Source organism: Cyclopterus lumpus, chromosome 12 (genome assembly GCF_009769545.1).
Source record: "Cyclopterus lumpus isolate fCycLum1 chromosome 12, fCycLum1.pri, whole genome shotgun sequence".
In the NCBI taxonomy this organism is placed as follows: domain Eukaryota; kingdom Metazoa; phylum Chordata; class Actinopteri; order Perciformes; family Cyclopteridae; genus Cyclopterus; species Cyclopterus lumpus.
Window position 1 is genome coordinate 10751316 of NC_046977.1, and position 14302 is coordinate 10765617.

Below are 14302 nucleotides of genomic sequence, written 5' to 3' on the forward strand. Positions count from 1 at the left end.
GTGAGCAGTCGATTTGCAGAGTTCCGAACATATTGAAGTTTATTGAGGATTTTGTTGGGAGAGCCATAGAGGGTGCTGTTGTAGTAGTCAAGTCTGGAGGTTATGAGGGCATGGATGAGAAAGGTCTTTAGTGACCTTTGCTTTGTGACCTCTTGTCATCCTGGCATATTGGCTTGTTCACCAGCTCTGCAATGTGGGATGAGGATCTGTCATACACAAAACAAACTAAGTTGCAGCATTAAATAATGCATAACTTAATACATTAACCTGTCTGCAGGTTGAATTGGATGATGTTAGTTGATCAGTGATGTAATGAGAATCCATTCAAGAATGAGAATTCTAGAATTCTTGCACATTCCATGAAGTGTGCTCACATTCTCTCCCTGAACTCAAAACACCTGTTTAGACTCAAGAGACCAACAACCAAGAAACTCTCGTGCTCAAGGAAATCAAGATGAGCGACCAGGCCGAATCTTCGCACAAGGGCTCTGTGTTTAACAATCTCCGTCTGGAGGGACAATTTTGCGACGCTGTCATCAAAGTGGAGGATGTGGAATTTGAAATCCACAAGGTCATCCTGTGTAAATGTAGCCCCTACTTCCTGTGAGTTGATTATCTGAAGCATGTGAATGTATATCCTTCAAATTGGCAGAAAAAAAGGTCTGAGAGACTAATCACAATACGTAATGAGTTCATAGAGCATTTGTGAGATTGACTTAGAGAAGATGAAAAATATCAGGTTGATGACGGGTAAATTAAGGTCCTCGCTGACATTCAATTCAGGTCATTACAACTAAATATCAACTTCCATGAAGTGTTGTACTCTACATTGATTGCAGAGTTTACTACTTTTAATCAGATCAGTAAAGTGTTTAGCATTGAGTATTTTGTGTGTTCAGAAAAGTGACCAGATTAATTTAAGGCAAATTGAGATGGTCGATTCAACGCACAAATGGAACACAGAAGCTGTTCACAGCTGCAAAACACTGAGATGAATTGAGATCACAAAAGAAAACAAAAATGAAATACAAATGTAATATCAAATATTTGTGACATCCTTACTGCGGGTTACACTCTGAATGATGTCCAGTGGTGAACGTTGTATAATTGCTCTTTAATGCATAACACGGTTGTGTGTCGATTCTTTTCATGCATACTAGAACACATCATCATTGTTATCAATGTGAGAAGAAAAACTGAAGTCTGTTTCCAACCCTTTTGCTTTTGTGTCTCCCCTTAACCCACAGTGCTCTCTTCCAACGCTGGTCGAGTCCAGACAAAAAGGTATTCGTCATACCGGGAATGTCTCCCGACATGATGCGGCTCATCATTGAGTTTGCGTACACCGGCACCGTTTCGGTGACGGCAGAAAACGTGCAGGAGCTACTGCTGGCGGCTGATCAGCTCAACGTGATGGACGTCGTGCAGACTTGCTGCGACTTCCTCGGGGAGCAGCTCTGCACAGAGAACTGCATCGGCATCTTTCGCGTTACCGACGTCGTCTTCTCCGCCGAACTGCAGCACAGGGCCTACCGCTACATGGTCGATCACTTCGAGGAGGTCGCTCACCACGAAGAGTTCCTGCATCTGTCCCTGCAGCAACTTATCGATATCCTCGAAAGAGACGACCTCAATGTGAGAAATGAGAGCGTCGCCTTCGAGGCTGTCCTTCGCTGGATTGACCACGTACCCGAAGAACGGAAAGCACACGTGGCAGTGCTCTTGTCTAAGGTATGATGACCTTCTGTCACTTTGTTTAGACTAACACCTTCAGCATTTGGCCTGTGGTGTTATCCCGATTGCAGTAACAGTCAATTTAACAACCGTAGTTAAATTAAAGTCCCAAGACCAAGTCAGTTTCAGGATGCTTTCATTCAGTTTGTCTTCAGAGACAAAGTGTTTTACAAACTTGGTCTTAGCCAATAAAACCTTGTTGCTGCCCTTTCAAATGTTAAAACGCTATATGATAACATTCTGAAAGGAGACTGGTCCAAACCAACAGCACGTTAATCCTGTTATCTAATACTGTATGTGTATCCAAGCCAGATGTAGCTTATTCCTCAGAGTTTTTTCTTTGAAAAGCATATCCACGGTCTGCTATTAAATATTTCCCCGACTAAAATATATATAGAATGTCACCAGTACATCAAGTTCAATTCAACGATCCTGTCCCGTTTCTCTCTGTGTAGGTGCGACTGGCCTTGACGACTTTGGACTACATGCAGCTCAAAGTTGTGTCCAATGAGCTGGTGAATACCAACACTCAGTGCGTGACAATGGTCCAGGATGCCCTTGAAGCCATAAGTCACATCAGGACAAGCAGGCCCTCTGTTGCTCATTTCAGCAACCCTCTCGCCCGCCCTCGCCTGCCGAACGCCATCCTTTTGGCCATCGGCGGCTGGAGCGGCGGCGATCCAACCAACGGCATCGAGGCGTACGACATCCGCGCCGACTACTGGATCAACGTGACAAACAATTGCGAGCGGCCCCGCGCCTACCACGGCACCGCCATCCTCAACGGGAGCCTATACTGCATCGGCGGCTTCGACCGGGTGGAGCATTTCAACAGCGTGCGACGGTTCGATCTGAGCATGCGCGTCTGGCAAGAGGCGGCCTCCATGTGCCACCGCCGCTGCTACGTGAGCGTCACCGTGCTCGGCGAATGCATCTATGCCTTGGGAGGCTTTGATGGGCGCACACGGCTCAACACCGCCGAGCGCTACAGGCCCGAGGCCAACCAGTGGAGTCTCATCGCGCCTATGCAAGAGCTCCGGAGCGACGCCAGCAGCACAACGCTGCACAACAAGGTGTGATATGACAAGTAATGATAATGATTTAAAGAAACTTTGGTAAGATAATGCAACGTATTAGTTGTTAGAGACCAATACCAATAGTTGGACGATTAGGGCGATTCCTCGGTGATGGGAATCACCCTGCGATAGAGTAGAAATATCTCTGTATAATTTATAACCAGTTGAAGCCAGGAGAAGTGATTCTTTACTTAAAACCTCTCCTATTCTTCTCAGGTTTACATTTGTGGGGGGTTCAATGGGGCAGAGTGCTTGCAAACGGCTGAATGTTACATCCCGGAGGCCAACCAGTGGACAATGATCGGCCTCATGAACAGCCGGCGCAGCGGAATTGGCATTGTTGCATATGCAGGTTGTGTCTATGCAGTAAGTACACATGAAACGGTGACATGCCAACTTGTGTGAAGTGATTTAGTCAACAGTCAACAGATGAATCAGAACGAGTTGAGTGTGAGTGTTCTTTTTTGTTTACAATATATTTCACTCCAAAAAGGTTGGCGGCTTCAATGGCACCAACCGTCTGTGCAGCGCAGAGGCATACGACCCCGAGAACAACAGCTGGCATGAAGTGTCGCCCATGTTGACTCCCCGCAGCAACTTCGGCATCGAAGTGCTCGACGATCGGCTCTTTGCTGTCGGGGGCTTCAACGGCTTCACCACCTCCGAAAATGTCGAGTGCTACGACGCGACGACTGATGCGTGGACGGAGGCTTGTGACATGGACATTTTCCGCAGTGCCCTGAGCTGCTGCGTGGTATCCGGGCTCCCCAACATGGCCGAGTACGTTGTCCCCCGGGACACCCTGCCGTTTTTAAACGAGGATGCAGACTCGGACGAACAATCCTGAACTGTGCCCCGTGCCATCATCCACCCGGTTTTAAGACTTAAACCTACAAAAGAGAAATAAAATTTCTTTGTGCATTAATCTGCTGTAACTTTCTTTAACTTTTCCGTTTGTGCAACTGATAAGTTGCATTTTCTGTGAGGAGGATGCTGTGTCCAACCCGCAGACACAGGGTTGAGCCAGAGTGCACCACTACAACAATAACTCCTAAATACGACAAAGCTGTTAGAGGGCTCATTCTAAGCTTCTCTAGTATCATCACCTGAACATAAGAATTGTTGTGTTTCGGGTTTTTAATCACGTTTTCGCATCGGCCATCGCAGTTCTCCTACTCGCTTGGCACAGCTTTAAGAAGTTTAACTGGCTGCAAGCTGCATCGTCCCCGCTAGCTGCCGGCAAATACACCGAAAACACACACTACCTTTTAAATACATTGCATTCGTATTTGAATCCCCTTGTTCTGTCAAGTTTGGGACATTATAATAATCTATATTAATGCAAAGAATACAGCGATGTCGATAGTTATTTCTTGTATTTTGAATTTGCTCGTTCACACTCTCGCTCATTGGTTATTAACTTCCCTTTCATTTCTCTCAAGTAAACCTGAATGTAAGCAGGTAACACTCATTAACTACCGATAGCTACATTCTGTAACTACTTGGACTTACAGGTAAACCTGAATGTAAGCAGGTAACACTCGTTAACAACTACAGACAGACACATTCTGTAACTACCTTTTTTTCAGGAAAAGCGGGAAATCGTAACAAACCCCACAGCTAGCACCAAGTAAAAGCATTTGTGCATCATTTTCAGTCCACCAACTACGAACCATATTTCAGCTGACAGGTGACGATCCCAATATCGACTGCCACTGTCGAGCGCCAGGCCTAAAATGCAACTGTGGAGGCTCGACTGTCATCAATGGCGTCCATGGCCATTGAGAAGGAGTTGGAACTGTGTGGTGTTTTAGTCCCGTTGTTTTGTTGGATTGTTTTGTCATGTTTTGTTATGAATAAATGTGACTGGTTCTTGTCATTGTGTTAATTGATGTGGACTAATGCATGCATTGTCTGTTAATGACGTGTTGTGCTTCATGTAACATTTTATTTCCGCCAATGCGTTTGAGAGGATGCACTGCAACTCTTCTGGGGAGAGGTCGCAGAGGAAAATATCCACTGAACAGAAAGTCGAAAGAACCCGAACAGACGAGACCAAACTGTGATAATCTTCACGAGTCATAAAGTGTCAAACAGCAAACATTTAGCTTGAAGACGTCACGTTGTATCACAAAGAGAAGATTAAAACTCAGTGTGGCTGAAATACAAGACACAACTCATACAGTTTGATTATATTATGACAGACATCAGTCATTTAGTCCGCTATGTAAACTATAAAGGGTGGCTTCACTATCTTTTGTGTTTGAGTGTAAACTCTTATTTTTAAACTTGGGCAAACAAGGCTGTGTTCATCTTTATCTTTGGTTATCAGTGGCGTCTCCGTGGTTCAACCTCTGGCTAGTAGTTTGTTTACAGCTGTCTGTGCTGCCCTCAAGATGAATCGCCTATTTTACTGACTGTCACCATAAAATATGTGTTGTTATAGACGGCAACACTATCAGTTTAAACAGCTTTCGTTATTATAATCCTTTATTATAATATATAGTAATCTCCCACCGATAGTATCTACAAGCCTAATACTCAATTTTGGTATCTTGCACATGCAAGTCCCAGCTTACAGTATGCCAGAAAATATGTGCAGTGGTGAAACAACAGTTGTCAGAAAAGGCTGTAACTTCTTACATTAATCATTTCACTGTACAGAAAGAATGCTGTCTCCAAACCGTTATAAAGAAGTACTCGTCAGACATGAAGATGTACAAATCATGCGGTGCACAATAAAACACAAGATATTCTTCAATCTCCGCTAAATCAACAAAGTCTTTTCTCTGGAGATCATGAAGATCCTAAATGAATGTGCATACAGATCGTGGGCTTTTGGTTTGTTTCTGCTCCACACATCTGTAAACAATAGGTTTTTTTATGGGGGTTTAATACTAATGCCCTCGTTGCTGACATTACTTCTGTACTTGTGCGGTTTAGCTTTAGGTGAAAGACAAATTAACGATTCAATTATCTGACATGTTTTTGCTTTATGAACACATTTCAGCTGTTTGGATCACAGCGGGACTGATTTCCATCAGGGAACTTCTATTACGCGGGCGTGCAGCCCTGGCACATGTGTGGGCCTCTGATAACACAATCTACATGTTCAAAGCTAAATAGATGTCTTGCATGACGAGTGAGTGACACGTGCTCAAGGCTTAGAGGCACCATGCAGCTCCGTTTAACCAGCAAACAGCTACAGGGAGGAGTCCGCTTATGTGTGAAATAGAGAAAAACACTCATGTTCACGCCTTCCAAATGTGGGTGGAATTAGGAGACTGACATCGAAAAGTGCCGCAGTTGCATGTGAATATTACTCACATGCAGGAGTTGGACATCAGCAGGCTTTGCGTACAATTTGAAGGGCGCGATGGACTCAGATCCCAGCATCTGCTCTGAAGAGCCCAAGTTGAAGAGAAGCTTTGGCCAAATGTGAGTCCATTTGATTTTATCAATGGAATACACTGTTATACTCTGAAGTTAACAATAGCACTACTGCTTTTAATAGTATCCTTTCAACTCAGCGCTATTTTAGTAACTCAACACGTTTACAAGTTTTGTCATTTTTTGTTGTAAGTCTCATTGGTCAGGAGCTACTTTATTAACAAGCCATTATACATAGGCTATTACTAATTAGAATAATTGGTGTTGGTCATAAATGCTTTCTGACCCTCCTCAACTCGATATCCTCTTGACGGTTTGCACCCCATCTGTAACTATTGTAATCAGCAGACACTGAAGCCAGAAGCCGCCCCTCTACAATAAGCGCTCTTGCATCAGAAACACACAGAAATATCCTCAATGTCTCAGCAGCTATAACCCTTAAAACAAAAGCTGGCAGGTTCATTATTGACAGCCACCTTAAATCTAACGGTTAAAGGAGGATGTGACTGGGGCCATGCCGACTGGAGGTGCTACAGATAGGCCTCGCTCTCTCTGTCAGGGTGACACTGATAAACCGCAGCATCTGGGAGCTGTGTGCCCCAGGAAACCATGTTGCACCAGTCAACACAGCAGTCTGTTAGAAAACACATCCTGGGTCCTTTTATTTGTACATTATTTGAAACAGTGGTGGAGATAGTTGGGGCAATGATAACATCTACACACAGCTCCACCCTTGCTGACAGAGCAGGAGCCCAGGAACTAAAATTATAATAATTGAGTTCAAAATGTTGATGAAATATCTGGATTTCAGCGTAATGTAAAAAAGCCAATAAAGCAGGAAACCTAATACTGTCACAGAGAGGCAACACACATTGACTTTGAAACAACAACAAAAAGCTCTCTTCACCTGAGATGACATCTTCTCCTCAGGCTGACACAATACACCTGATGCAAACAAGTACTACAACATACCTATCCTCATTAAACCTCATCAGGCGTGTGAAATTAACCCATACTCTGAGGTCTATGCTCAAACATGTTTGATAATAGGTCTGTAGACTTCAGCTGTGTGTTGTGTGTCATCACAGGGTGTTCGTCAACAGAAGTGTGACCCTGGAAAACATCCAGTGCTTTGGATTTGACATGGACTACACGATGGCAAGTAGGTAACAGAAGGGCCTTTGTGTGTGTGTAACGAGCTGTGACACGATGAGGAGGTTATGGATTAGAACTGCGTCAACTGGCTGCAGATTCACTGACATTATGCTAATGGTGTGTGTTTGTGTGTGTGTGTGCGTGTGTGTGTTGCAGTGTATAAGTCTCCTGACTACGAGAGCATGGGCTTTGAGCTCATAAGAGACAGAATGGTGTCTGTTGGATACCCTCATGAGCTTCTACGCTACACATACGACCCCAGCTTCCCCACGCGGTCAGTTTTGAATGTACCTCTGTAACTGATTGCATGCAACAATTAAGTAATTAATTCATCTGAGGTATTGCAGAAATAGAATATGAAATTAATTTAAAAAAAAGTTTCATTGTCTCTTGTCCAGGGAACAACATTTTTGAAAGACATAAGTTTATATATTGTACGAATGATGTAACCAACAACACCCTTTTTTCCCAAAGATGACCATTTGTAAGTTTCAGGATAAACTCCTTTAATTAACCATCTTGTTTTCAACAAACTCATTAACAAACAATTAAATTAATCATCTGAAACTATTAGTCCGTTAATTAATCAGTCTCTTGATGAAAATAATCATCTTTAACTACAGTGAGAATACATTTACTGTTCATTTTTCAAGCAAAACTGACACCCAACATCATCTTGGGCTTCAGGAAATTACGATGGGCAATTTTCAATAGATTAATCAATTCTCCCAAAGAATAATAATAATCAGGTTGGTTGATAAAGAAAATAATCACTAGCTGCAGCACTGAAATAAATATGCCTCCTTAATAACTGCTTCAACTGTCAGTTCATGTCATGTCTTGTTAACCTCCTTTTATTCATTTTTTTCTCCACCCTCAGCGGTTTAGTGATCGACACCAAATTCGGGAACCTCCTGAAGGTGGATTCAAATGGGAATGTTTTAGTCTGCAGTCATGGCTTCCACATCCTCAAAGGGTAAAGTCAATATCTTGACAGAAAATAGCACAGAAATGAATTGTGGTTTAATGCTGGACTTCTCCACCTGTAAACTGAGGTGAGATCAGACAGAGACGAGCGCACATATCAAGATAACAATGCAACATGTTTAATCGATTAAAGACACCTTTAACAGTTATTTAAAAAAGAAAATACATATTAGAGGTTACTTAAGATAAGTAGTTCAAAGAGATGCAGATTGGGTAAATTGAAAACTCTAAATTTGGATGTGAGTGTGACAATCAGGGTTTTCAATGATACTTTAATTAAAAATGAAAGAGACTGTCTGATCGCTGAGAGGAGCTGACTCGGTGGGGTTTCATAAACATGAGTTTGTCTAATTTGATTGTTTTTGAATAGATTATCATACGATTTTCACGACCCTGAAACTTAAGATCAGCACATTTGTTTACAGTTAGCGTGTGTTTGTGCGTTTGCAGTATTGATCCGTGTTACGTTTGTGTTCCACAGAGAAGACGTTCACAAATACTACCCCAACAAGTTCATCCAAAGAGACGACACCGACCGTTTCTACATTCTCAACACTCTCTACAATCTTTCAGGTATAAAATGCACCTGAAGAAATGTGGAATTTGACACAATATTAATATTTTGTGTCTCTCCTTTTTGCTACCCCAAACTCTTGAGAATTAAACATAATTAAAATACTAATTTGTGCAGACAAAACTTAAGTGTTTGTATATGATATCAGCAACCTAAAAGTGCCACTAACCTGTGTTTTCATGCACCCTGCAGAGACGTACTTCTACTCCTGCCTTGTGGACTTCTTCACAAGATGCACTAGATACACAAAGTAAGTGGACTTGTTTACCTCATAAAAGTTTGACTATTCCTTTTTGTTTTTCCAAATGATTTATAAATGAACCGCTGAATGAATTATCAAACTTCAGCTCTCTTTTATCTGCTGTTGAATTTCTCCCAGCCTCCTGAAAGGTTTCCAGCATGGCGACTTGTTTATGTCCTACAGAAGCATGTTCCAGGATGCTCGAGACACGGTGGACTTCATTCACGACTCGGTGAATTAAATTAACAAATTATCTTTTGAACGTTTTCTTTCCCCCATTGTTGGCATGAGTAATCAGACTTTGTGCTGCATAGGGAATCTTGAAGGACAGAACTATCAAGAATTTGGACAGATATGTGATCAAAGAAGTGAGTAAACTGACAAGATATTGCACCAAAATGACAAAAGAAAAAGTTGAAATAAAGAAATGAATGTGTTTTCACAGCCAAATCTCCCTGTGCTCCTGACACGGATTAAAGTGGTGGCCAAGGTCTTCCTCGCTACCAACAGTGACTACAGCTACACTGAGGTGAGCCTCTAAACATAGAGTGAACCACGACTATCACTCTTTCCCACATATTATAGGAAAATAAAGAGACATCCAAAATGTGTTTCCTCCTTCCTCGTCAAGGCCATTATGAAATACTTGCTTGAAAATAAGGTAAGACAATTTTATCTTTTTTTTTTTTTAGAATCAGAAAATGCCAATTTCATTGAATCACATCAATTTAACACAACTTCATCTCTAGTCTGGAAGTCCGAAAAAGCCGTGGCGCTCCTTCTTTGACCTCATCGTGGTGGACACCAAGAAGCCTCTCTTCTTTGCAGAGGGGACGGTGCTGAGACAAGTAGACACGGTATGAAAAAGACTCCTACTGTAGACGCATGTACACGTCAATGTTGAAACCACAGCAGGTTTTTATTAATGTTGCATTATGGGACGCAGAACACAGGAAAGCTTCGGATCGGGACGTACACAGGCGACCTCCAACATGGAACCGTTTACTCCGGAGGTGAGATTCAACTAGTGCTTTCATATATTCATTGTTTTGCTTTTTTTTCTGGAGGTTTAGACTGAACACATAAACAAACACAAAGCAGCACACACATAATACACCAGCATCATCTCCGCAGTGCTCTAAACATACACGTAGCAGACATTGACACAGATCAAAACTTTTCTTGACTAAAGGATCTTCAGACGTCATCTGTGATCTGCTGGATGTCCGAGGTAAAAACATCCTCTACGTCGGCGACCACATCTTTGGCGACATCCTCAAATCCAAGAAGCGTCAGGGATGGAGGACTTTCCTCGTCGTACCGGAGCTCACCAAGGAGCTGCAAGTGTGGGACAAGAAGAAGAGTGAGAACAAGTCGACAACGTTGTTGTTGTTGTTGTTGTCTATTCATTTGGGTCACTTCAAACTCTCGACGAATTTCTTGGTTTTGCAGATCTGTTTGAGGAGCTAAAACGTCTCGACATCTTCTTAGCGGAACTTTACAAGTGAGTTTTTCTGGTCTTGTTCCATAAACACTTTATAAGGTTTAGTAACGGCACCTGAACTCATGACTGTGTGATGAGTTCATATGAAATTAACACACTATCATCTATGATGGATCACTGATACCCTAAAAATGAATTGTCTAATAATATAAAACATTTAATCATTTGTAAAGTAATTAGTTAAGTATTATTTGAATAATTCATACGTTTTTTTAATCAGCATTTGCCGTAGTGCATTTAAAAATGGGAAGGAAAACCAACAAATCATCATGCATTAGTGCTGAACAAATAATTGATTTATTTATTGATGTTTTTAAGTTGCAACATGTGCTACTTAACATTTACGATGCTTTACTAACGTTATTGTCATACAAATCTGGATTTAATTGATAATTTCCTACAAGAGCTAAGGCACATTTACATGAAGCAACGACTGAATGGTTTGTGTGTTGGTCGCCTGAAGGCACCTGGACAGCGACAGTCAGGAGGTTCCTGACATCCGGGCCATTCAGACGAGAATGAAGGTGAGCGCTGCGTATCAACACAACTTCACTTTCAAGTTATACACCGGGGTTAATTTAGAGACCTCGGGGGTTAATTTAGAGACCCCAGGGGTTAATTTAGATACCTCAGGGGTTAATTTGGAGACCCCAGGGGTTTACCACTCAGCTTCAGTCATTATAAATATTCCAGCATCTAAACTTCACTTGGACGAAGGTTAAGGAGGTTTTGGTTGTACATTCAAGTTCTTCCTCCCTTCCTTTTAACAACAACCCAAATCAGTGCATGATAACTTTATCTACAGCAGTAAATTAGATTATTAACAATGCATGAAACAATGGGACATTTGTTGCCAAGGAAGTTTTTGGTAGGATGCCTAATTTGATGATGAATGTTTTTGGATCCAGCTATACTTTACCTCCTCCACCTCACAAGCGATCCATCCCTGGTCACCTCTTCCTCCACCTCTTCCTCTCGCTGCCTCCATGTTTGCAAAGTTCTCACAATATAGGTGAACTTACCTGATGATTTGTCGTGCTGAGGCTCATACTGATTGGTGTTTTACTAACGTGTAATGTGTTTTTGCACATTTTCAAACAAAAGGGAAAGCAGACAATGTGTTTATACTTTTGTTGCCTTTGTTGAAGGCAGCTTTACAAACATTAAGGTGTTGATGCTTTTGTCTTAACATTCACTTTGTGTGTGTGTTGCAAGCTGTTGCGTTACAGATGTTATAGTTTTTTTTGCAACAGTTCATTTTTAAAACTGGTTCCTGCTTTTTGAAACTTAGTTATATTTTTGGATCACAACTTTGCATAAATACCAAATAAATAGCTCTGTCCAGATGCGAGATGCACAGTAATATTCTAAGTATAAAAACACTTTTATCGAGAGCCTTTGGCATTTCCAAATATTTGTTTATTATCTAATACTTATCAAACTGAACTACTTTAAATGAACATGACGATAGTTATTGTACTGGAAACAAACTACAGTACCACTGCCTCTCTCTGCACTATTGGCCTCCACGTCGCACACCGAAGAGCAAACCTCAGTCCTATTTATAGTCTCCAAGCGATGATTTCTAAATGTATCTTATTGTTTACAGGTGCATTCTTCGGGCAGGTGAGCGATAATTGAGTGGTACTTCAACGGCAGTGTTTAGCAAACAACGCACCCAGGCGTATATTTTTTTCAATGATTTGATAATGTACAGAACTGTTTGTATTATTATTTGCAAAAACATGTGTTTTGGAAGTTAAGTGTAAAGCAGACAACAGGCTCGTGGTTTAGCACACTTCGCCAATTAGATAAATGACGCCTCGTGTTTTTGAGTCTTTTTGTGTCAGTTCAACACTCAGCAGGTGTTTCTGCCCACGTGGTTTGTTGTTGTGTGTGTGTGTGTGTGTGTGTGTGCAGGTGCTGACCTACAGAATGGACATGTCTTACGGCCAGATGGGCAGCCTCCTGCGCAGCGGCGCCAGACAGACGCTGTTTGCCAGCCAGCTGATGCGTTACGCGGATCTCTACTCCTCCACCTGCATCAACCTGCTGCACTACCCCTTTAATTACCTCTTCATGGCGCCCCCAGTCCTGGTCAGCCCTCCCTCCTCTCCCCCACCCACCCACGCATACGCATGCGCCTGCACAGCAAACCAATCCGTGTTCTTTCATAATGTATCACGAAGCTCATTCGGCGTCTCACTCGTGCACTCTTTCAGATGCCCCATGAATCGGTGGCGCAGCACGCAGCTGACTTCGCCGCATCAGAGCTCGCTCGCACCAACAAAACTGTCCAGACGAGCAGAAACTAAGGTTTTTATCATTATTGCAGGAGCGAAATTGCTCTTGTTCTCTACTGAATTGTGTTGATGCTTTATTATCGTTTCTCTCTCGCAGTGCTGAACACAGCTGTCCGACATGTGTCAGAGGAAGGACACGAGAAGAGGAATATTCAAATGAATCTTTGATCTGATGATGATGGTTTGCACCTGTGCTTGTATAAAGGGTTTGTTGCAGCCATGACGCATGCCTCCTTTACCACAATAAACTAACATATTGCTCCACCTAGCGGATATGAAGTGCTATGCCATGCAGCGAGATTTAGGGATTGAAAGCAAAAGCAGATTCAGGGTTGTTGTATGTATGAGTGTTAATCTGTCGTTATATGTAGTGGTGCATGTGCACTTCTGATGTTTGTGTGATGGTTTTTAAAGAAGTGACTTCCTTTTTTGTTTGTTCAGCAAAACATTTGCATCATTTCAATAAAGCATTCTATTAGTTTTAATTGAAGTACAACAACTTTGACAAAACATTCCAGTTTATATGCCATTAGTGTATCTGCTAATATTACAGGACATCCTCACATCATTGTTTTATCACTGTTTTAGAGGCTTTTGAGACACACAATGCACATTTTCATGTGGGCCATTTATTTTGTAAGTAGTTCCAATAAAAAAAAAAAAGGGTCACACAGAGGTCTGTGGATTATTCAGAGTAACCAGGACACTGTTTCGGGAAAGACATATTGCTTTTGAGTTAGTTTTTCAAATGTAATGTTTCAGCCCCACACAAATCCTTTTTTATTTATTTACATAATGTAAAACCTGGGCCAATAAGAGGTTCAGTATTATCCTTATTTTGTTGGTGTGAACTGACCCTTTTTAGGTTTTTCTTTTGTACTACATGTGTTGTCCACTGGATGGCAGAGAATCACCTCTTCAACAGACAGGTCAGATCCATCAGAGAGAGAGAGAGAGAGAGACCTTTGTGACAACTGGCTGATGATCAAGTGAAAACTGTTTTACCTGACAAAACAAAGATTTGTCTCTTAACACAAGATAAAACAAATCACTGTGTTTACAATAAAATACGTTAAAATATGTGCGCCATAACAGTAAATACAGCAGCTCATCTACTGGCAGGTTAAACTGCTGCATGTTTTTGTAAACCCCCGGATAAAACTAATCTCATTTCGCTCTTGTCTCACACTCACACACCTGTGAAGTACTAATTGTACACACTGTACCTCCCTCTTGTTCTCTCTCTGGCTCTAACAGTCCTTCTCCCACCGGAGCTGGACCTTTATCAGAGAGCTGAGAGGAATTAGTCTCTCTGTTCATGACTGTGAATGGTGTCAG

The 14302-nt window shown here is 42.0% G+C and overlaps 2 protein-coding genes across 5 annotated transcripts; both read left to right on the plus strand.

The window, feature by feature from the left end:
• The first annotated feature begins 410 nt into the window (after positions 1 to 410).
• On the plus strand, positions 411 to 3734 carry LOC117740719 (kelch-like protein 10). Its single transcript, XM_034547257.1, has 5 exons — positions 411 to 603; positions 1248 to 1731; positions 2190 to 2807; positions 3027 to 3176; positions 3304 to 3734. Exons 1-5 carry the CDS (start codon positions 455 to 457, stop codon positions 3655 to 3657), a joined length of 1755 nt encoding a protein of 584 aa, XP_034403148.1. The 5' UTR covers positions 411 to 454; the 3' UTR covers positions 3658 to 3734.
• A 2250-nt stretch (positions 3735 to 5984) lies between these two features.
• Positions 5985 to 13633, plus strand: nt5c2l1 (5'-nucleotidase, cytosolic II, like 1). Of its 4 annotated transcripts, XM_034546772.1 has the most exons (19): positions 5985 to 6248; positions 7289 to 7362; positions 7512 to 7629; positions 8236 to 8331; positions 8824 to 8915; positions 9109 to 9166; positions 9296 to 9389; positions 9472 to 9525; positions 9603 to 9686; positions 9789 to 9818; positions 9907 to 10014; positions 10104 to 10170; positions 10350 to 10520; positions 10610 to 10661; positions 11125 to 11185; positions 11570 to 11673; positions 12271 to 12287; positions 12582 to 12758; positions 12884 to 12977. In XM_034546772.1, exons 1-18 carry the CDS (start codon positions 6187 to 6189, stop codon positions 12728 to 12730), a joined length of 1491 nt encoding a protein of 496 aa, XP_034402663.1. In that variant the 5' UTR covers positions 5985 to 6186; the 3' UTR covers positions 12731 to 12758; positions 12884 to 12977. The 4 variants fall into 4 exon arrangements, with proteins under 4 accessions (XP_034402663.1, XP_034402662.1, XP_034402665.1 ...); XM_034546771.1 differs by lacking the exons at positions 11570 to 11673; positions 12271 to 12287 and adding an exon at positions 13062 to 13633 and having other exon boundaries at positions 5988 to 6248; XM_034546773.1 differs by lacking the exons at positions 11570 to 11673; positions 12271 to 12287 and adding an exon at positions 13062 to 13633 and having other exon boundaries at positions 6225 to 6248; positions 7289 to 7366.
• The last annotated feature ends 669 nt before the right edge of the window (positions 13634 to 14302 follow it).